Source organism: Mizuhopecten yessoensis, unplaced genomic scaffold (assembly GCF_002113885.1).
Source record: "Mizuhopecten yessoensis strain PY_sf001 unplaced genomic scaffold, ASM211388v2 scaffold1397, whole genome shotgun sequence".
NCBI classification, from domain to species: domain Eukaryota; kingdom Metazoa; phylum Mollusca; class Bivalvia; order Pectinida; family Pectinidae; genus Mizuhopecten; species Mizuhopecten yessoensis.
The window spans coordinates 1,613-25,984 of record NW_018404026.1 but is presented as its reverse complement, the minus strand read 5'-3'; the positions used below and the strand labels follow the sequence as shown (position 1 = coordinate 25,984).

General features: G+C 38.8%; 2 protein-coding genes across 2 annotated transcripts; one reads left to right on the top strand and one right to left on the bottom strand.

Moving 5' to 3' along the window:
- The first annotated feature begins 2,324 nt into the window (after window positions 1-2,324).
- On the top strand, window positions 2,325-3,098 carry LOC110461410 (30 kDa salivary gland allergen Aed a 3-like). Its single transcript, XM_021514854.1, has 3 exons — window positions 2,325-2,423; window positions 2,519-2,683; window positions 2,901-3,098. Exons 1-3 carry the CDS (start codon window positions 2,325-2,327, stop codon window positions 3,096-3,098), a joined length of 462 nt encoding a protein of 153 aa, XP_021370529.1.
- Window positions 3,099-3,309: 211 nt separating this feature from the next.
- LOC110461386 lies at window positions 3,310-24,366 on the bottom strand. Its single transcript, XM_021514840.1, has 12 exons — window positions 24,077-24,366; window positions 22,318-22,506; window positions 18,533-18,634; window positions 17,466-17,630; window positions 16,477-16,749; window positions 15,868-15,935; window positions 10,312-10,419; window positions 9,592-9,769; window positions 7,726-7,825; window positions 6,912-7,018; window positions 4,593-4,724; window positions 3,310-3,609 (listed from the first exon to the last, which is right to left on the bottom strand). Exons 1-12 carry the CDS (start codon window positions 24,131-24,133, stop codon window positions 3,325-3,327), a joined length of 1,764 nt encoding a protein of 587 aa, XP_021370515.1. The 5' UTR covers window positions 24,134-24,366; the 3' UTR covers window positions 3,310-3,324.
- Between the last annotated feature and the right edge of the window lie 6 nt (window positions 24,367-24,372).

Here is a 24,372-nt window from a genome sequence, read left to right as displayed (position 1 = left end):
ATTTTTGTTGACCTTTGTCCATGGAAGGTCCCTGCAAAATTTCATTGAAATTGGTTCAGGGGTTTTGGAGAAGAAGTCGAAAATGTAAATTGTTTACGGACGCACGACGGACGACGACGGACAAAAGGCGATCGCAATAGGTCACTTGAGACTTTGTCTCAGGTGACCTAAAAATAAATATTTTGAATTTTGCATATCCTTATTGTTTTCATAATTTCCCTTACTACGTATAAAGATCACCCTTGTAAGCCCCATCTATAGTCATTATGAACAAATGCACTGCACATGCCCAAATCTTACTTCCTGTTTTGTACAGCTATGACAGTGATTACTTTGAAAGCTTGCAAAATCTATGTAGTGAAAACAAATCCATGTACTGTAAAAACTGTGCAAACACTTTTTTCTGAAGGAAATTTTCATGCCTCAACGATTAAAACTTTTTGAAGCATGAACGTTTGGAATACCGATAGTGCTGCATTAATACTTTCACATATTACTTTGCTCATTCATGCATTTCGTTGCATGCAGGAGTATTCATTTCCCCGGTCATTAAAACAAATTTGTATAGGGGAGACCAGGTACATTTATTAATTCAGCTTTAACCTTTATTCATCAATGAACACTTTTTAGTGGTCGGGTACGTGGTGCAGTGGATAGCGTACTCGCCTTTCACCAAGGCGGCCGTGTGGTTTGTGGGTTTTCTACAGGTACTCTGGTTTCCTCCCACATTAAGACCCCCGCGCGCTAACATCCGGGCCAACAAGAGTGATCAATATAATATTAGTAACTAAGTTAAAATAACTTGTTTCATAATTGCTGTAAGATAAATAAAGTTTATATATAGAACACTTTTGAGAATTGTTCATCATGTTGATTAAAACACCCAAAGCTGCACATGTCCAGACTGCAGAGCACAAGACAAAAGGCATTAATCAATTAAGTTTCTGTGACCTATAATATTCCTTAGTTCTTGTGAGCACGATGTAATCCAGTACAATTTTCATTTATCTCCGATACCTTGTTTTAATTCTCAGTTATGTGCACATAGAGATGACGAGTCAAAATCTCACAGCAACATTTGACAGTACATCAACATATTACGGTAGAAAATTAATATCACGATCGAACTACTGAAATGTCCTGTCACAAGTTAAAGACAGCAGTAAATGTATGTTCAACACACACAATCTTATCACAGCAGGAAATTCTCACCGACACCTAATCTTAATTTGTTGTCACACAATCAAATGACTAGTTAATGTGACATACAAATATTGCAGCTGAAAACTTTAGGTGTCTTAAATTGTTCCTGTGGTGAAATGTCCCCCTTATTACATAGACAACTGGTAAGTGTGGCATACAAATATATAAGTTACAGCTGAAATCCGAGGTTGTCCGAAAAAGACCCTGTTGTGCTCTGTCGGAAATGTCACATAGACAACTTAGTGGATTTTCAATAAGTGTAACTGGTATTTTTTTCCCTTTTGTTGGCTCACTGTATCAATGTCTATATATGTCTCAGTGCAGGAAAAAATAAATTGAACACCAATCAGTATGTGTCACTAATAAAGCACATATAGAGTCAGGCATTGACACATGGAACAATCTAAGCAAAATACAACAAATCTAATTAATAATCTGATGCAGTCCTTGCACCTGAGTAAGGGCTGATGATGCTGGTCTGAAAGACAATGAGGAGGATGTGACACAGTCCACGTTCCAGGAGTTAGAACCAGAAGTTGAAGGGGCCGATGATGCTGGTCTGAAAGACAATGAGGAGGATGTGACACAGTCCCTGTTCCCAGGAGTTAGAACCAGTAGTTTACGGGGCTGATGATGTTGGTCTGGAGGAGGATGTGACACAGTCCACGTTCAAGGAGTTAGAACCAGAAGTTGAAGGGGCCTATGATGCTGGTCTGAAAGACAATGAGGAGGATGTGACACAGTCCCCGTTCCCAGGAGTTAGAACCAGAAGTTGACAGGGCTGATGATGCTGGTCTGAAAGACAATGAGGAGGATGTGACACAGTCCCTGTTCCCAGGAGTTAGAACCAGTAGTTTACGGGGCTGATGATGCTGGTCTGGAGGAGGATGTGACACAGTCCCCGTTCCCAGGAGTTAGAACCAGAAGTTGGCGGGGCCGATGATGCTGGTCTGGAGGAGGATGTGACACAGTCCCCGTTCCCAGGAGTTAGAATCCCAGGAGTTAGAACCAGTAGTTGACGGGGCTGATGATGCTGGTCTGGAGGAGGATGTGACACGGTCCCCGTTCCCAGGAGTTAGAACCAGAAGTTGGCGGGGCTGATGATGCTGGTCTGGAGGAGGATGAGACACAGTCCCCGTTCCCAGGAGTTAGAACCAGAAGTTGGCGTGGCCGATGATGCTGGTCTGGAGGAGGATGCGACACAGTCCCCGTTCCCAGGAGTTAGAACCAGAAGTTGGCGGGGCCGATGATGCTGGTCTGGAAGAGGGTGAGGAGGATGTGACACAGTCCCCGTTCCCAGGAGTTATAATCCCAGGAGTTAGAACCAGTAGTTGACGGGGCCGATGACGCTGGTCTGGAAGAGGATGAGGAGGAATTGCCACCGTCCATGTTCCTGGAGTTAGAACCAGAAGTTGACAGGGCTGATGATGCTGGTCTGAAAGACAATGAGGAGGATGTGACACAGTCCGTGTTCCCAGGAGTTAGAACCAGTAGTTTACGGGGGTGATGATGCTGGTCTGGAGGAGGATGTGACACGGTCCCCGTTCCCAGGAGTTAGAACCAGAAGTTGGCGGGGCTGATGATGCTGGTCTGGAGGAGGATGAGACACAGTCCCCGTTCCCAGGAGTTAGAACCAGAAGTTGGCGTGGCCGATGATGCTGGTCTGGAGGAGGATGTGACACAGTCCACGTTCCCAGGAGTTAGAATCCCAGGAGTTAGAACCAGCAGTTGACGGGGCTGATGATGCTGGTCTGGAAGAGGATGGGGAGGAATTGACACAGTCCATGTTCCTGGAGTTAGAACCAGTATTTGACGGGGCCGATGATGCTGGTCTGGAAGAGGGTGAGGAGGATGTGACACAGTCCCCGTTTCCAGGAGTTAGAACCAGTAGTTGACGGGGCCGATGATGCTGGTCTGGAAGGGGATGAGGAGGAATTGACACAGTCCATGTTTCTGGAGTTAGAACCAGTAGTTGACGGGGCCGCTGATGCTGGTCTGGAAGAGGATGAGGAGGAGTTGACACAGTCCATGTTCCTGGAGTTAGAACCAGTATTTGACGGGGCCGATGATGCTGGTCTGGAAGGGGATGAGGAGGAATTGACACAGTCCATGTTTCTGGAGTTAGAACCAGTAGTTGACGGGGCCGATGGTGCTGGTCTGGAAGAGGATGAGGAGGAATTGAGACAGTCCATATTCCTGGAGTAAGAACCAGTAGTTGACGGGGCCTATGATGCTGGTCTGGAAGAGGATGAGGAGGAATTGACACAGTCCATATTCCTGGAGTAAGAACCAGTAGTTGACGGGGCCGATGATGCTGGTCTGGAAGAGGATGAGGAGGATGAATGATGTCAACACAAGTATGGAGATGAGGTAGGATGGCATGACTGGAATGCTGAATATCTTGGCCTGAAAAGAAGTTTTAAACAACATCAAGATTACTACGAAATAAGTCTATTTAGAAATAAAGTAAAAACACTATATTACAAAATACAAAATGTACATTGAAATGTCAAAGTATCAATACATAAAAAAAATCAAGATTTATTTATAAAATTTCATCATCTGTCATCATGCTCCATTGGTCTCAATAATCTACCCCATTCAACCTTAATTATTTTATTTCATTACTCCAAAAATCTTGATAGTTTACCAATTTTGACTTTTAAAACCTATCCCCATAATCTTGACCATTTTACTCTGATTTTGTCCTTGAAACCGCCCGACTTTGATCCTCAAACCATTGACCATGATCATCAAGTCCTGACCCTGATCATGTACACCCCTGACATTGACTACGTCCCTCTGGCCACCCCCTGACCTTGACTTTTGACACCTTGGACCGTTACTATAAACATATTTGACCTTGATATGTTATCCTCTGACCTTGATCATTTATCATCCCTCTGACCTCGACTTTCCACACCTTTGACCTTGACATTAAAACTTCTGACCTTGATCATCTACCATCCCTCTGGTCTTAACTACCCTCTGACCTCGACTTTCCACACCTTTGACCTTGACATTAAAACTTCTGACCTTGATCATCTACCATCTGACCTGGCATAACATTTAAAGACATTTCTGGCACATGATTATATATCTTTTACACTAGTTTCAGGCATAAGGTTAATGAATACATACCAACATCAATGTTCATATATTTGAACAGCTTTAAAATTGTTGTATAGTAAATCGTTATTGTTCCAACGTTTCATCTAATGCAATAACCATCTTGCTCCTCTGACTTTTGTACTACCCGCAGGTCGTTGGTTTTTCTCCGTGTACCCTGGCTTTCCTCCACCACCAAAATCTGGCACATCCTTAAATGACCATGGCTGTTAATAGGACGTAAAATACAAACAAATCAAACCTCAGATCTTTGTACTTACCTTTAGTTGTACTTGGCTAACGAATCCTAGGAACGAGTCTAGCTCCAGTTGAGATGATCCCTTGTACCCAAAAACTCTCATCTCTACCGCAATCTTCTTTATACCATTACACACCGAATTCACTTTGGCAGCCTACAATACAAAGTCAATTACAAGATATAGAGAGGCTCTCCAACAAGTCATGGCTGACTATAGGGCTGCACAAATATATTGTATCCTATCGCGATACTTTCTTGTGCATTGTATCAAATTATTTTGTTTGCCAGTACCGTAATTCACTAAATTGTTACAATTTAGTGCATTACGGTACTGGCAAACAACTTTGGCTGCCTACAATACATTTAGACATCCAAAATGTATAGAGAAGTTCTCAAACAAGTATTGGTTTGACTATAGGGCTACAACAATATATTGTATCGTATCGTGATACTGCCTTATGTTTCATACCAAATTAGTTTGTTTGCCAGTACCATAATACAATAAATTATCTATCAATTTTTATCAAACTCTAAAAAAAATGTATTTATAACTTTTCAATCCTTCAGTAAAGATGTGGTCCACTAGCTGTGCAGTCATGCCAAAAATACTAAACATTATACAAACATAGGTTTCGATAGTATTTACTATTGAAGTCCTTGACAAAACTTGATAAACTCCTGCAAACAGTCATTATGAAGTTGACCTGTTAACCCTTTCACCATTGTAGACCATAATGGACTCATCCAGATCAATGCATGGTATAGTCTACTAAAGTTACATAGGGGTGAAAGGGTTAAGCAGAAATTTGTTTCGTGAGCATCATATCGCATATCGTTGCAGACCTAGGTGACTCTCATTTTTAATTTTCAAATTTATAGACCAGGTTGACTGAATGTCTTAAGCAATTTGAAAATTTCAAATACTGAGGTTAGATAAACATTATGATCAACCATCACATCATCCATTATTAAATCAATCAATCAATCATATCTTGGAAAAAAAGTATTCCAGTTTCTAATATGGGAAACAATTGTCATGAATCATTGATCAATTACCTGGTAAATCAGCGGTGTAATAAAGTAAAACGGAGGTATGCCCAATAGTTGCAATCGTTTAAAATGTTCTAAAAAACAGGTTGAAAATTCCCTCGATTTATGAGGTTGTCTTCCATTTGTGATATTCCTTTGTATGTTTTGGTTGAATGAATTTACCTGAACTTTTAATTTCCTACTTAAAAAATCAAAAGGCAGTTTGGTGTGTTAACGTTTTAATGATTTCTGATCTGTCCAAAGTTTGGAGACTAAAAATGTTGCAAAAAATGACATTAAAAATGGAAAGTGTTCAACCAAAAGTTGTTTATGAACAAAAGACATAGCGATTTTCAATCTTAATAGTTTTAAAAATCCTTATTAATTTTGTTTTTATAGGACAACTGAAGTGCATGCAAGCATAACAACTAATGGAATATCTCAAATGCGAGACAATGTCTGAAAATTTCCAACATGATAACTATATGATGGCCCACAGCACTGACGCCAGCCGTCATGGCAACTGTTTTAGTAAAAACGGAGTCTTCCATATTTTATAGGTGATTGTCATGGTAACTGCTTTAGTAAACAGCACTTATCAAGATCAAAGTCATTTTGCTTCTCTGGCAACTGTTTCACTAAAGAAGTTGTTTTGTCAGGCATTTGTATGGCCCATATCAGCCATTAGGTGTGCTCTGTATGAGACTGGTTCCCATATCATGTAACCAGTGTTTCACTTCATACTGAAAAATTAACATTTATTTTCCCCGTTTCAAACTTACACTGAATCATTATCAACAGTTCGACCATCCTTTAACCTTATACATTTTGTATGTATGTCACCCTAGTAAAATGCACTTCCTACCGACTCGGCTAGGGAGAATTTCTCCTTAGCTCATTCGGTAAAGCATAAGTCTATTATACTAGAGAGAGGTCCCAGGTTCAACTCCTAGTGGAAACATTGAAAAAATAATGAACTCCGTTACATTGGCACCCATGTAGGGACTCGGGAGATTTGACAAAAATACTTGGCGATATTTGCAAAGGAATCGCTATAACCTGTGCAAAACATAAGAGGACTAGTCCACGAGGGGGAGTTTGTCACCCTGGTAATTAAAATACTAGCTGCTTCCTACCAACTCGGCTAGCTTATAGGTAGAGCTTAAGACTAGTAAGCCAGAGGTCCTGGTTCAACTCCTAGCAGACACATTGGAAAAATAATGACCTGATTGTTACGTGTATTTAGTCCGGATCAGTATGCAGTACGGTCATTTATTTTTATGTCTTACATTAAAGATTCATATTGATTTACCTGGTATAGAGGACAGATGAGCATACTGGCCCACACCAATGGAAAGATACTCCGATAGGTCCACACCTTTGGCGAGTTGTTTTTGTTAAGGACTAAAATACTGATGCCTGCAAAAAAGTAAACAGAATGATAAAAAATAATAAAAACATTTTTGCTTTAACCCTTTCACCCCTAGGTAACTTGAGTAGACTCTACCATACATTCATCGAGATGAGTCTATTATGGTCTACAGGGGTGAAAGGCAACGGGTTAAAATATCCCACTTAACCCATTTTATCTGTTTTAGGTGTGAAAACATAATCAGAGTAACATTTTCTGAATCCTGTAATGGCTTTGGGTTATTGTAGAATTTCCCGTACTTTTATCACATTAGAATCTTTGAAGATCATATCTGTCAAAGTTTAATTCACTCTATCATGCATTTTTTAACATGTTGATGCATGGGTTTATTACCAATTGAATATGGAATTTTGTCGCCTTCGTTTTATCACTGATAATCAGTCATGAATTAACATTCATTTTGATACAAAACATTTTATCTTAAATTTTCATCTAATTTTGGAAACACTGCATAAAAAGCAATCTTTGATGTACTATATAGCGTTATCATTAGATGTATCATCCTTGTTGAGAACAGGCTAGTGTATGAAATATGGAGATGAATTGTTTTATCTGCTGTTTTACCGGATTACCCTGGTTTATCAACAATATGATGTTACATTCAAATCGGAAAAACATAAACAAATGATACAATTGAAAAATAAAATCTGACCAATTCATAAATGTAAGTAATTTGAGTTCCGATAAGGATTACCTATTATAATCAACTCTGCAAATATCACAGCTACCAAAGACGTCATTCTCGCTATCGGTCCATTTAGCAGACTTAGATTCTGTTTGACCACAAATAAATCCTGAAAAAATAAAGAAGATAAGTTGAAAAATCAACAAATATTATCTTGTTGGTCTTAAGAGAAATCGTTCACATTAATATTATATTAATGTATTATATACATACAGTCAAGTATCGTTAATTTATACACCACTTTTCAGATTACTGCACCATCTCCACTCAGTCTTCTTTGGCGATAGATTTTTCCACTTTTCTATCAAAATCCAGAAATGTGTCTGTCTGCAGTTATGCCCGATTCCCATTATGTTAATTAGCAAGGTCATTGAGGTTAAGGTAAAACATTGTCCATTTTGTGAATTAAAATTCAGCATTGCTGTGAATGATTTTGTAAGTTCACCACTTAACTCATTCACCCCTGAAGACACATTTGAACTCCTCAAATTCAAAGGTTGAAATAGTTCATTATAAAATTTCAGGGGTGGATGAGCTAAATTTATAGCTATTAAGGTCATAGGAGTGTATTGCTAAACAGAAATAGGAAGTACATCCCTAGTTGAAAATCCAATGCAGGGAGACAGTATCACAATTTCTGCATATTCTAACGTTTAATATTAAACTGATGAATATTGTATGCTTATTATTGACAGAACAGTGTGTTCTTTCAATATTAAAGTATTGCAAAGCAATCCAGGCATTAATTCAGTTGTTTTTTTAATCAATGAGTCACATGTGTCCATTTTTGTGTACTTCAGGAAACCGGCTACCTATTTCCCTACTGTGAAGTTTTTCAAGAACGATAACTCTTGCATGTACTTACTATGTGTATATGGTTTTATTATAAAATGTCAATTTTTAATCGTTTATAGATAATTAATTTTACACAATTTCAGCATTTATGTTAATGCAATACTAATCTATGTTAGTATCATTTTTATTGACATTATTTTGCAAAAAAATGTGTGTTTCAAATTGTTTTTTCAAAATTCACTCCTTTTTACATAAATTCCATTTAAAATCCTTAAAATTCTGACATCCTTTATTTTTTTTATGGCAGAAAATTTTCTTTACTTCAAAGCAATATAACTACAAAATTCTACTGAGAAATGGCGACACAATCCTATTACCTTAACATATTTTCTGATATAAAAGAAACAAAAATATATTAATTCCTGATGTTAATTACCATATTGCTGAAAGAGGTCTTATGATGAAAGACTGTTTCTGTTGGATAAAATATTTGCTTTTATTCTATTCCTTTACATTTCATTCTGTGAAATTGTTTCTGTTTTGTCTAAAAGACCAAAATCTCAATTTTACCAAGCTAAAATTTTTAAACGAATTCTGTAGTGCCATATATAGAGGATCTTACATGAGTGTCCATGTCATATTGAATTTATTAAACGAGTTCAATAATTTTATATGACACGAGCCTTCAAACACAATCATATGTTATCAGCTGACTCTACACAGCCAAAGTAATCCGATCATAGTATTGTCATTTTGCGCAGAGCAAAGTAGTACCAGATTTTTTTTTTTAATAATGAACAATTTTAAATGCAATGAAAATAATAATGATAAAATAACCCTTTCAAGTTCATTTAAAATAACAGTAAATGTATCATGTACGTGGTATGATAAATAAAAGTAGTATACCTGTAGTACGTGGTGTAGGAATATGTTCCCACCGTTTTGATCAATCGTAGCACCTTTAAGTTTTATTACCCGTGTGTGATACCATATTTATGACATGGACGTATATGACATAGCAAAATGGGTCAGTTATGTGATAAATAAGGTTGCTATGGTTTCTGTGGAGTATATATATACCTTCATTGCTGCCTTGATCTCCGTGGATTTCTCCTGGAGGCGGAGCGCCAGTCCGCGTATGTAGAACAACGTCATCTCGCATTGTGTGACGTAATTAGCGATGACAGCCAGGGATACAGAGTTGAGAACCATGATCCCGAGTAACTCCACAATAAACAGCACCCAATGGGCTACCTTTCTGTGTGAGCAATAAAAACTATTCACAATTTTCACGGAAAAAAATAATAGCCATACAATCGACCATAAATAATTACTTCCTGCTCCATGATAAGTTATTTTTCATATTGTGGGTATATGAATTTTTCCATTTTTTTAATTTTTTTATTTAAGGTTACAAAAAAGACCTCAAAAGTAATGTTTAATGCAAAATATAACAAAACCTAGTTCCAGTCAAAGAATAATACAATTAAGACAATGATTTTTTCTTTTTTTTTATAAAAAATGAATATTGTAGGTCTGAACACATAAGTTTTGGGCACAAAATCTGGAATAATTCATTATTGCAATTACTGAAACAAGAAATGTTATTCCACCTAGTACTTTAGTTCCAGAACCTCAGATTCCTGAAAGTGTATCTTCCAGATTATTTTTATTCAACCCTGAAATTTCATAATGAACTATTCCAACCTTTGAATTGGAAAAGTTCAAATGTGTCTTCAGGGGTGAATGAGTTATTGAAGCCTGGATTAACAAAATTCTAATATCTGCAGCTGTACTTACCCTGTTTTACGAAAAAATGCCAGAGCAGGAAAGTCAAATGCCCATTCATACAGTCCCTGCATCCCCAGTGTTACCCCTACCCAGAAACCCCCTACTGCCAAAAATAGCCTGTAAACAAAAATAGAAAAGATCAACAAAAGTTGACTGTGAACTATGTGACAAAATCATGGTATATCAATTTCTTGCCAATCTTTGTACAATTGTATGTCTCTGAAGTAACCAGGAATTAAAGCAAGGAATTTTTATGTAAAATAAATAAAACTTTTCAATTTTATTTTTTGGATTTGATATATTTTCATAGCTTCCAATCTTGAATCTTTTGTTTTTTGGTTAAGTAAGACCTATTAACGACAGCCCTAATATGACCATTTCCATATTTCCTTGAGCTGATATATGGAAGTCCTGGGTTGATATGGAATAGGTTATGGAAATGGTCATATTATAAATACCTTTTTATCATGGGCTCTACCCATTTAAAATATTTTAGCACAAAACCAAAATTATAAACTATAACACACATCAATTGAGGCATTAAGTTTTTCTACATGGACAACCTGTTAAACCTGAAGTAATTAAACAGGATATATATATATAAGGTCCGTGGGAGGCAGACATGGCAGGCAAGAGCAGATATGGCAGGCGAGGGCAGATATGGCAGGCGAGGGCAGATATAGATCAGTCCAGGGCAGATATGGCAGGCGAGGGCAGATATGGCAGGCGAGGGCAGATATAGATCAGTGCAGGGCAGATATAGATCAGTCCAGGGCAGATATGGCAGGCGAGGGCAGATCAGAGGGCAGATATGGCAGGTAAGGGCAGATATAGATCAGTCCAGGGCTATCAGCCATATCACATACTTGTCATGTTATTTTGCATGTGTGATACTAAATGCTAGCTGCACATAGGCCATATCCTGGACCAAAACATCAGTTTTTCATATCTGCCCGACATGCGCATATGTATAACTTCCAGTTCAACACAGAAATCAAACCTCGAACTGGAAATGTACACCAGCATGTATATCAGTCTGTATTTGCTATTCTGTTCATTGTGTTTTATTTAAAGGAAATATAATTATAGTTATTATGAGATATGAATTTTCTTAATTGTTTTATTGCTAATGATTTTGATATTATAGAGCTGTACATGTATATGATAAAAATGACCATATGACCATTTCCATATCCTACTCTCAACCCATATCAGCTCTCGGGCCTCTTGGGAAGATATGGGAGTCTTGGACTATAAATACGGAGTGGGATATTGAAATGGACTTATGGTAACCTCTAAACTTCAATAATGCACATGGAAAACACCCCATATTACAGAGACAACTGTAGGATGTTCTACACTACAGTAGGATGTTCTACACTACAGTAGGATGTTCTACACTACAGTAGGATGTTCTACACTACAGTAGGATGTTCTACACTACAGTAGGATGTTCTACACTACAGTAGGATGTTCTACACTACAGTAGGATGTTCTACACTACAGTAGGATGTTCTACACTACAGTAGGATGTTCTACACTACAGTAGGATGTTCTACACTACAGTAGGATGTTCTACACTACAGTAGGATGTTCTACACTACAGTAGGATGTTCTACACTACAGTAGGATGTTCTACACTACAGTAGGATGTTCTACACTACAGTAGGATGTTCTACACTACAGTAGGATGTTCTACACTACAGTAGGATGTTCTACACTACAGTAGGATGTTCTACACTACAGTAGGATGTTCTACACTACAGTAGGATGTTCTACACTACAGTAGGATGTTCTACACTACAGTAGGATGTTCTACACTACAGTAGGATGTTCTACACTACAGTAGGATGTTCTACACTACAGTAGGATGTTCTACACTACAGTAGGATGTTCTACACTACAGTAGGATGTTCTACACTACAGTAGGATGTTCTACACTACAGTAGGATGTTCTACACTACAGTAGGATGTTCTACACTACAGTAGGATGTTCTACACTACAGTAGGATGTTCTACACTACAGTAGGATGTTCTACACTACAGTAGGATGTTCTACACTACAGTAGGATGTTCTACACTACAGTAGGATGTTCTACACTACAGTAGGATGTTCTACACTACAGTAGGATGTTCTACACTACAGTAGGATGTTCTACACTACAGTAGGATGTTCTACACTACAGTAGGATGTTCTACACTACAGTAGGATGTTCTACACTACAGTAGGATGTTCTACACTACAGTAGGATGTTCTACACTACAGTAGGATGTTCTACACTACAGTAGGATGTTCTACACTACAGTAGGATGTTCTACACTACAGTAGGATGTTCTACACTACAGTAGGATGTTCTACACTACAGTAGGATGTTCTACACTACAGTAGGATGTTCTACACTACAGTAGGATGTTCTACACTACAGTAGGATGTTCTACACTACAGTAGGATGTTCTACACTACAGTAGGATGTTCTACACTACAGTAGGATGTTCTACACTACAGTAGGATGTTCTACACTACAGTAGGATGTTCTACACTACAGTAGGATGTTCTACACTACAGTAGGATGTTCTACACTACAGTAGGATGTTCTACACTACAGTAGGATGTTCTACACTACAGTAGGATGTTCTACACTACAGTAGGATGTTCTACACTACAGTAGGATGTTCTACACTACAGTAGGATGTTCTACACTACAGTAGGATGTTCTACACTACAGTAGGATGTTCTACACTACAGTAGGATGTTCTACACTACAGTAGGATGTTCTACACTACAGTAGGATGTTCTACACTACAGTAGGATGTTCTACACTACAGTAGGATGTTCTACACTACAGTAGGATGTTCTACACTACAGTAGGATGTTCTACACTACAGTAGGATGTTCTACACTACAGTAGGATGTTCTACACTACAGTAGGATGTTCTACACTACAGTAGGATGTTCTACACTACAGTAGGATGTTCTACACTACAGTAGGATGTTCTACACTACAGTAGGATGTTCTACACTACAGTAGGATGTTCTACACTACAGTAGGATGTTCTACACTACAGTAGGATGTTCTACACTACAGTAGGATGTTCTACACTACAGTAGGATGTTCTACACTACAGTAGGATGTTCTACACTACAGTAGGATGTTCTACACTACAGTAGGATGTTCTACACTACAGTAGGATGTTCTACACTACAGTAGGATGTTCTACACTACAGTAGGATGTTCTACACTACAGTAGGATGTTCTACACTACAGTAGGATGTTCTACACTACAGTAGGATGTTCTACACTACAGTAGGATGTTCTACACTACAGTAGGATGTTCTACACTACAGTAGGATGTTCTACACTACAGTAGGATGTTCTACACTACAGTAGGATGTTCTACACTACAGTAGGATGTTCTACACTACAGTAGGATGTTCTACACTACAGTAGGATGTTCTACACTACAGTAGGATGTTCTACACTACAGTAGGATGTTCTACACTACAGTAGGATGTTCTACACTACAGTAGGATGTTCTACACTACAGTAGGATGTTCTACACTACAGTAGGATGTTCTACACTACAGTAGGATGTTCTACACTACAGTAGGATGTTCTACACTACAGTAGGATGTTCTACACTACAGTAGGATGTTCTACACTACAGTAGGATGTTCTACACTACAGTAGGATGTTCTACACTACAGTAGGATGTTCTACACTACAGTAGGATGTTCTACACTACAGTAGGATGTTCTACACTACAGTAGGATGTTCTACACTACAGTAGGATGTTCTACACTACAGTAGGATGTTCTACACTACAGTAGGATGTTCTACACTACAGTAGGATGTTCTACACTACAGTAGGATGTTCTACACTACAGTAGGATGTTCTACACTACAGTAGGATGTTCTACACTACAGTAGGATGTTCTACACTACAGTAGGATGTTCTACACTACAGTAGGATGTTCTACACTACAGTAGGATGTTCTACACTACAGTAGGATGTTCTACACTACAGTAGGATGTTCTACACTACAGTAGGATGTTCTACACTACAGTAGGATGTTCTACACTACAGTAGGATGTTCTACACTACAGTAGGATGTTCTACACTACAGTAGGATGTTCTACACTACAGTAGGATGTTCTACACTACAGTAGGATGTTCTACACTACAGTAGGATGTTCTACACTACAGTAGGATGTTCTACACTACAGTAGGATGTTCTACACTACAGTAGGATGTTCTACACTACAGTAGGATGTTCTACACTACAGTAGGATGTTCTACACTACAGTAGGATGTTCTACACTACAGTAGGATGTTCTACACTACAGTAGGATGTTCTACACTACAGTAGGATGTTCTACACTACAGTAGGATGTTCTACACTACAGTAGGATGTTCTACACTACAGTAGGATGTTCTACACTACAGTAGGATGTTCTACACTACAGTAGGATGTTCTACACTACAGTAGGATGTTCTACACTACAGTAGGATGTTCTACACTACAGTAGGATGTTCTACACTACAGTAGGATGTTCTACACTACAGTAGGATGTTCTACACTACAGTAGGATGTTCTACACTACAGTAGGATGTTCTACACTACAGTAGGATGTTCTACACTACAGTAGGATGTTCTACACTACAGTAGGATGTTCTACACTACAGTAGGATGTTCTACACTACAGTAGGATGTTCTACACTACAGTAGGATGTTCTACACTACAGTAGGATGTTCTACACTACAGTAGGATGTTCTACACTACAGTAGGATGTTCTACACTACAGTAGGATGTTCTACACTACAGTAGGATGTTCTACACTACAGTAGGATGTTCTACACTACAGTAGGATGTTCTACACTACAGTAGGATGTTCTACACTACAGTAGGATGTTCTACACTACAGTAGGATGTTCTACACTACAGTAGGATGTTCTACACTACAGTAGGATGTTCTACACTACAGTAGGATGTTCTACACTACAGTAGGATGTTCTACACTACAGTAGGATGTTCTACACTACAGTAGGATGTTCTACACTACAGTAGGATGTTCTACACTACAGTAGGATGTTCTACACTACAGTAGGATGTTCTACACTACAGTAGGATGTTCTACACTACAGTAGGATGTTCTACACTACAGTAGGATGTTCTACACTACAGTAGGATGTTCTACACTACAGTAGGATGTTCTACACTACAGTAGGATGTTCTACACTACAGTAGGATGTTCTACACTACAGTAGGATGTTCTACACTACAGTAGGATGTTCTACACTACAGTAGGATGTTCTACACTACAGTAGGATGTTCTACACTACAGTAGGATGTTCTACACTACAGTAGGATGTTCTACACTACAGTAGGATGTTCTACACTACAGTAGGATGTTCTACACTACAGTAGGATGTTCTACACTACAGTAGGATGTTCTACACTACAGTAGGATGTTCTACACTACAGTAGGATGTTCTACACTACAGTAGGATGTTCTACACTACAGTAGGATGTTCTACACTACAGTAGGATGTTCTACACTAACCTTAGTTTCCTGATCATCTTCTGTTGAGATATTGATCTGTTATATAGAGGTGTAGCTTGTAAAAATACCTGTAAACAAAATCAGTGAGGATATTTTTGCAGCAGTTTAATTTTCGCCTTTTTCGTCCTCTGTAATGAGAACGAATTCATCACGACAGAGAATATAAGTACACAACATACTATACATAGTAATAATGATGAAGGGCCAAAATAACCCGGCGCAAAAATAAATTCTACCAGTGGAGGACGAAAATTTGACTGGGCGAAAGTTTCCAGTATTCCGTCTTTTCGTATCACAGAGTTATCTGCTCTTGTGAGCAGGTATTGATTGTTACGCCATTAGTTTGTGCGAGAAAATTAGGTTGTTTTCTCAAAAAATGATGCGACGTTGCTCTCACAAACAAATGTCGTAACAATCAATTCCTGCTATCAAGAGCAGATAACTCTGCAATACAAAAAGACGTAATACAGTATATCAGTAAAATAAATTATATATAATGTTGCAAAAGAGTAAATCATGACGGTTTCAAATTAAGACTTGTGGCCTTCGATGTGCAAATCTCTGAAAAGTTTGAACACAATACTCAATGAGTGCCAAAATGTGACTCACTTTTTCCATCAGAGCATACAACTGCTCATTTTCCTGTATACGAAAATGATACATGCCCATGATGTAGGCTATAAAGTGCAGCACGTTTGGGATAACGTATGTGGTGATGATGTGTTCACACGCCTCAGGAGGCTGGGCGTGAGCATGGTGAAGTTTACTGAGATTCAAGGTCATGATACTCTCCGCGGGCGAGAAAGTCAATTCGTTTATGAACGGTGGCGTTGTATTAGACGCTGGAATTGTGGATGGTAGCATCGTTGTGGTTGGCACAAACTGAAAGAGAAATAGTTGTTACAACAAGACCATTAACTCATTCACCCCAACAAATTTAAACGGGACTTGCCTATTCTTTGATTTGGTGAGGTTCAAATGAGATTGTAGGGGTGAATGGGTTTATATGATACACTGGAAAGAATTTTGCAATTTGGAGATATGAAAGTACTAAATGTTTTGGGGAATATTGGCCACAATGTTGACTTTCAAACAAATATCAACAACAAATAGAACAAAATATGTATACTATTGAACTTGTCTGAGTTTACTCTTATACGTGTATACCCATCTATCATTTGTTCACTTCCCTGTAATGATTTATGTGTATTCGTACAGCAGTGATGACATGATATACTTCAAACAACCACACAACATATTACCAAATCATTTGAGTTAGCATACATAATTTTGATGCTTGCTAATATATAAACTTCCTTTATTTTACAACAATTATAAAACCAGATATTTGAACTTTTATTAATCGCTCTTGTTGGCCCAGATGTTATTGCACAGGGGTCTTAATGTGGGAAGAAGCTGGAGTACCCGGAGAAAACCCACGTGGTCGGGCAGGTGACCCCCTACGTTTTCATGTCCGTTTGTCATATCGTTACGTACGTGGATCAAATTTTCCAATCATGTTTATATTCCCCAAATTAGTTAAAACATCATTCCCACACAAAAAAAAGTTATACGCTATAGTGCCCTGATAGACTTACTTGTGTATCCTTATGAATGTTGAGTTTCCACTGACAAGCTACCACCTCATAAACATATGTATACAACAGCAGTATCACAATAAACACAGGGTAGAGAATGTTCAAATAAAACCAGCCACGATGGCCAGAGTTAACAGACTCACGACCAAATCCCCGCCAACCAATCTGTCGAGAGTAAGAAGAAAAAAACATCATTTGTACGAAATCAAAAGTAAATCAACCAAAATATAACAAAGGCTTCATTTTTTTTTATTTCACATTACCATGGGAAGTCAAAGTTTAGGAACAAGCTCTATTTTTTTCTCTTCTGAAATATTTTTTATGCCAGGTGACCTTGACCTTTGATTACATTCAACATCAGCAGCAGAGACATTTTGCTGAATGAGTAATTGAGGTTTAAATGAAAACATGAAATAATTAACCTTTTGACCTTGATTTAGACCTTGACCTTCCGAAGTTGATATGATTGTTATCTATATATGTCTTGGCGGACAATTTGCACTATGTAAGGGGATATTATAATCACTCCTAAATAATTGATATTAAAAAACAGATAACCAAAAGAAATTTTATTACCTTGACCTCTGGCTTTTAGCTTATGTAGTCTTTGTTTTTTCTCCTTAAAATATCTCGGTATAACCAATCTGATTAAAACCATTTCTTGATCTACGCTCCTTTCACTTCGTACACTTTGCTACTTCAGCTGACGCAGCAGAGTGAACGGAGCATAGATCAAGATATGGTTTTAATCAGATTGTGATCAGTAACAAACATCTCAAATTTTGATTATCATTATATTTTTGCAAGTGAAATTTATGTTTCAAAAGAACTTTAAACTAAGTGACCTTATTACCTTGACCTTTTAACTCGGTATTAGCATATCTTTCAACCCTTATACCTGGGCTTGTTTGAAAACTATACAGTACAAAATATTAGGATAACAGGACATATTTGCAAAATAGTACACCCAACTAGTTTGAGGTATTACCATGCTTAACACTTGTGCAAAGATACAAGGATTGATACATAATATAAAACAACAAAATTTAAAAACAAAAAAGACTTACAAACATGAGGAGTCTCCAGTAGGGCCGTAGCACCTGTCTTTTACAGAGTTTGAGGGAGGTAGTCGTTAGGTTCATACTCTCCTCACCGTCCATGTCCCCAATCTGATAACAAAAGTGTACTCGTGTGAATACATTCTCTGATAAAAAATGAATTAATTGAAGAAAAATTCTAATCAATCTTGCTTTTTTCTACATTTTTTTTTACCTTATATTTTCTGTGTAATAGATTTTCTTTCTATGAATTTTTCACAAATATTTCTGAATCACCATGGATGTAAAATAAAGATAAATATGTTCAAGTATACTGGGAAATTTTCGCCTTTTTCATATTATTCGAAGTGAAGCGACAAGACTCTCATTGAACACAGTTAATATATGACGTCGTAAGTAAAATACGTGTTACGTCACTAGAGTTTTTGCTTTCATACTCAAATGAAATGCATTTCTGCTGGTAATTTTTTATATGGTGGGTTGCAGCTCAAATGTAAATATATGATCATATTGCGAATTTGACCTAGCGAATTACTGTCTTTATACATATATTACGAAGTAAATCAGTGGTCCAACTAGTGTTATTTTAAAACTGTATTACGAACTCAGTTTTCGGAAGTCAGAAGTCACACAGCACTGAGCTTGACCGTGGTCAACATGAGGTGCCCGAGGGGCAACTGTCAGCCACTTGTTTTTATATATGTCACCCTGTTAAAAAAAACTAGCCGCTTCCTACTGACTCGGCTAGGGAGAATTTCTCCTTAGCTCATTCAGTGGAGCATAAGACTAGTAAGCCAGAGGTCCCCGGGTTCGACTCCTAGCGGAGGCATTGATAAAATAATTACCTCTGTTACAATGGCGCCCAGGGACATGGGAAATATTGATAAATATACTCAGCAATGCTTTAAGAAGATTTGCTATGGCCCCTTGAAAACTCAGGACGAGTTCTTTCCTGGAGGGGGAGTTTGTCACCCTGGTGAAATACTAGCTAGCCGCTTCCCACCAACTCGGCTAGGGAGAATTTCTCTTAAGCTCATTCGGTAGAGCGCAAGACTAGTAAGCCAGAAGTCCTGTGTTGGATTTTGTTAACGCAATTATATATACTTTGTACGGGATATAAATAGACTACTAAATACAGGAAGGAGGAGGGCGAGGTAGAGGAGCGAGGTAGAGGAGGGCGAGGGAGAGGAGGGAGAATTGGTTATCAGTGTCGCTAGGGAGGGTGCTAATATCAACAATATGACCTGTTTCTCTAGGCTCAATGTGGAGACCTTGGTCGGTGCAGCCTCTCGTGACAAGTTACGTATTTCATATAGTGATGCTTCTACCTTTATAACAAACTGATTAAGTATAAGGTCCCTTGGGATTCTTTATAACCTTGTTTTACTTTAGGTTGCATCCCAGAATACAATTTTATCAGTTATTTTTCATACTTGACATATCAATGTTACTGCAGTGTAACTATAAAGAAAAGTGCTAAACATGGTGTTTGATCATTATCACAAAGATAAATTACACGTCAGAAAACTCAAGGTTACAAAAAGTTTGAAGTTCATGGTTAAGTCTGTGGTCTCTATCTTACCCTTCACATTTAAACAGCAAACACGTTTACTAATTTATCACTGCAAGAGATAGCCCAACCCCCATACTATCTACCTGATTAAATTGACAATTACTGTAAAAAAATTGTTTTATTTGAATACCTACAAAATTTGAGCAGGTAAGAAATAGCTGTCAATCCTCCCTTATTAGGAGGGAGACTTAGCTCCTCATTTTGACCAAAATTTACCAATCTCGCTCAAAACTCAAGTCAAAATCACACAAAGTCAAAATCTACATTCTATGGTCAAATGATCTCCTAGTTACTACAGGGTGTGTGTAATGATCATAACAGGTGTGTCTGAATCAAACAAATGCTTTTTGGAGTTACTTTGACACATAAAAAGGGAAATACAAATTGAGCAAAGCAGTTTCAGTCGTGTTTCACGCACTAATAAATCTATCTCATTGGAAATGTGGAATGCGGGAGATCTCCCTCATTGGAGGTTTTAGAGGTTGACACCTATAGTACTAAGAGTTTTTAAAAGTATCTAAAAGAATTAACCCCTAAAAATATCAATTACATATGTATAGCTATCAATTTGTCCAAATAACATACAAAATGTACATTCATAACGAAGCATATTTCAAAAATAATTTTAATGCTTATGATCCTAGGCTGTCCTACTGCTAACAAAACACAGGAGAATTGCACCGTAGCTTTTTGTACATAGAGTACCTCTCCTTAATTTCGTTTTAGACATAACTGACGTGGGGCCAGGTAAATATACCGTTGACCAGGTAGCTCAATCGATAAAAGATACTGTATCCACTCATCCTCGATACTACAGGGGTTACGCTCACATTTACTCTCTGCTACCCCTGGAGCTTGTCATAGCAAAATCGAAAGCTCAGCGTGCGTTAGTGACCTATAACCCCTGGAGTATCGAGGACGCTTTATCCCAGTTTGACTCAGTGTGCGCTAGTGACCTATAACCCCTGGAGTATCGAGAGTCTGACTCAGTGTGCGCTAGTGACCTATAACCCCTGGAGTATCGAGAGTCTGACTCAGTGTGCGCTAGTGACCTATAACCCCTGGAGTATTGAGGATGCTTTATCCCAGTCTGACTCAGTGTGCGCTAGTGACCTATAACCCCTGGAGGATCGAGGAAGCTGTATCCCAGTCTGACTCAGTGGGCGCTAGTGACCTATAACCCCTGGAGTATCGAGGATGCTGTATCCCAGTCTGACTCAGTGTGCGCTAGTGACCTATACCCCCTGGAGTATCGAGGATGCTTTATCCCAGTCTTACTCAGTGTGCGCTAGTGCCCTATAACCCCTGGAGTATCGAGAGTCTGACTCAGTGGGCGCTAGTGACCTATAACCCCTGGAGTATTGAGGATGCTTTATCCCAGTCTGGTCTCAGTGTGTGCTAGTGACCTATAACCCCTGGAGTATCGAGGATGCTTTATCCCAGTCTGGCTCAGTGTGCGCTAGTGACCTATAACCCCTGGAGTATTGAGGATGCTTTATCCCAGTCTGACTCAGTGTGCGCTAGTCACCTATAACCCCTGGAGTATCGAGGATGCTTTATCCCAGTCTTACTCAGTGTGCGCTAGTGCCCTATAACCCCTGGAGTATCGAGAGTCTGACTCAGTGGGCGCTAGTGACCTATAACCCCTGGAGTATTGAGGATGCTTTATCCCAGTCTGGTCTCAGTGTGTGCTAGTGACCTATAACCCCTGGAGTATCGAGGATGCTTTATCCCAGTCTTACTCAGTGTGCGCTAGTGCCCTATAACCCCTGGAGTATCGAGAGTCTGACTCAGTGGGCGCTAGTGACCTATAACCCCTGGAGTATTGAGGATGCTTTATCCCAGTCTGGTCTCAGTGTGCGCTGGTGACCTATAACCCCTGGAGTATCGAGGACGCTTTATCCCAGTTTGACTCAGTGTGCGCTAGTGACCTATACCCCCTGGAGTATCGAGGATGCTTTATCCCAGTCTGACTCAGTTTGCGCTAGTGACCTATAACCCCTGGAGTATCGAGGAAGCTGTATCCCAGTCTGGTCCCATTGCATTTTTACTCTCCCAACACAGAACACTTTTTCATAAAAGAAGGAAATTCGCAACATCTACTTAACACATGTATTTTGTATTTGTTCCGGAAAACCTGTCCAATGTACTCTCCAAATATTAAAGATTAAAAAGATGCAGCTTTATTCTTTCGTTTTTGCTGTAATTTTAAAATACCTACGTCCACCCTGACGCAACTTGTTGTCGTAGTGCTGGATCCTGACGACAGGATACTGGCATGCTGCAGTTCATGATCAGTGTCGTCAAGGATACGCTGTTTATCAGACGACATTATATAGAGGTTGGGACTTTCTGGAGATCTGCTCGTCTTGTCAGGTTTTTCAATGTCACCACCATTGTCGTCTTGGTCCTGGGGAGGTTAACAGAACAGCAATACATTGAAACACATTTTCTTTGGGAGTTCATTATCTCTGTGGGTATTTTGGCTGTCATAAAATTTTTTCATTTGANAAAAAAAAAAAAAAAAAAAAAAAAAAAAAAAAAAAAAATTTGGACACTTGTGAACTGAAAATTTTGTGATCTTTCATTTCTTATTGTTATAAAATGCTAAGCAATCTCAAAGTGCAGAGTCTGTGTCAGATGGCACCTGGTTGATTGGTTTTATTTTTATCAAAAACATAGTATATTAATCGTTGCTGCATTTATCAAGAGGCAATAAATTAACCTGTGTTGTCTTATTTCAAAATATGATCAGGTATATGTATCTAGTAACATATTGTAAGTATCTTGAAAATGACTCTACTATCAAACAGGTATTTCAATTGTGGCATTTGACTCCTAGTTTCTATATGCAATTCATGATGATATTATATACATTTGCGTAGCATATGAAACTCAAGCTGCTTTTTGATAGTGAGAAATCGTGACACATGGTAGCCAAGATTTTTATCTGAGTTTTACACTTTTTGGATTTTAATTGTGGGTGACTTATATATCGATGTGGACCCACAGAATTACCAAATTTAACTCCTGTTGAAATTACTAGCTATATATTACTGAAAATACAACCTTGCGAAAAAATAAATACTATACAGTAGCCTAATGTAGCCCATATATGTATATCTAGACTAAAGACCCCCCNCCCCCCCTTTCAATAAGTAACCCCCTCCTCCCCAAACCTCAACTCTATTCTGTGAAAATCCGGCCTCAGACTGCCTATATAGCTAGGACTCCACTGGGTTTTGCCCACACTTTCCTTGAACTCCTGGGTCAAGCTTTAGCCTCCTACCCCCATCCTTCAACTTCAGGGTCAGGCCGCTGTCTCCCTAGAACTCCTGGTTAATATTGCTTCAGCCTCAAAATAGAGTCCTTTGATTAGGTTTCATCCTTCATTAAATCCCTAGCATGGGCGTTCACCTAAGAGCTGCTAGGTAAGACCCAAGTTTCCCTAGAACTCCTGAGTCAGGTTTTTCACTCCTTCCCATCCCATCAACTCCAGGGTCAGGCCTCCAAGTGCCATCCTACAATTCCTGGGTTAGGATTAAGCCTCTCTAAAACTATCAAGTCAGCCCCCATCCTCCCTTCAACTACTAGGTCAGCCCTCAGCTTCCCAAAAACCCTTGAGTCAGCCCCCCTCAGACCTCAATGTCTACTGAACAGCTTCCCCNCCCCCCCCCCCCCCCCCCTGAGAAGTCTTCCCTAGTGCCCCAGCCTTACTAGACCCTAGCCTCATTATCAGGGAACTCTTCAATCTAGCTCCCTTGGAACACCAGTGGATACAGCCTCCAGCAGGTCTCAGCCTCTCACAAACTTTCGGTTTGGTCCCTAAGCCTCTACAGAACCCCTTAATTTAACTCTAGCCTCCCTTTTACCCTCACTTAGAGGTCAGCCTCCCTGAAACATTTTGGTTTGAACCCTGCCTCCCTTAAACACATGTGTTCGGCCCTCCAAACCTTTCACTGCTATAAAACATAACTTACCTCATTTATATTATAACCAACAATGAAAGAATCCTTTAGCATCTCAGAAATCACCATCAAAATCAAATACACACCAGCAGTACCAAGTTAAATCCTCACACATGTAATGCTGTGATCAAAGTGGATGCATTGCTGAGAAGTTGAGCCCTTCAGTCATACTGTAAAGTACATTAAACTTGTGGGTATCTCCTCATGTCAAAGTACGTGTCACCGGCCGTTAAACAATGGTACATGTCCTATAGTACAGTACACTGAGCACACTAACCTTTAGTTATCACCACGGTGAATGTCTCGCA

Coding starts and splice junctions, on each gene's coding strand:
- LOC110461410 (XM_021514854.1), top strand. CDS start 2,325: ATGAGACACAGTCCCCGTTCCCAGGAGTTAGAACCAGAAGTTGGCGTG. Junction 2,424..2,518: donor CACAGTCCCCGTTCCCAGGA/GTTAGAACCAGA, acceptor TTATAATCCCAG/GAGTTAGAACCAGTAGTTGA. Junction 2,684..2,900: donor CACAGTCCGTGTTCCCAGGA/GTTAGAACCAGT, acceptor CCACGTTCCCAG/GAGTTAGAATCCCAGGAGTT.
- LOC110461386 (XM_021514840.1), bottom strand. CDS start 24,133: ATGGTGATTTCTGAGATGCTAAAGGATTCTTTCATTGTTGGTTATAAT. Junction 7,826..9,591: donor AGATCAAGGCAGCAATGAAG/GTATATATATAC, acceptor TTATTTTTTCAG/GATTTATTTGTGGTCAAACA. Junction 3,610..4,592: donor TTAGCCAAGTACAACTAAAG/GTAAGTACAAAG, acceptor ACTTCTTTTCAG/GCCAAGATATTCAGCATTCC.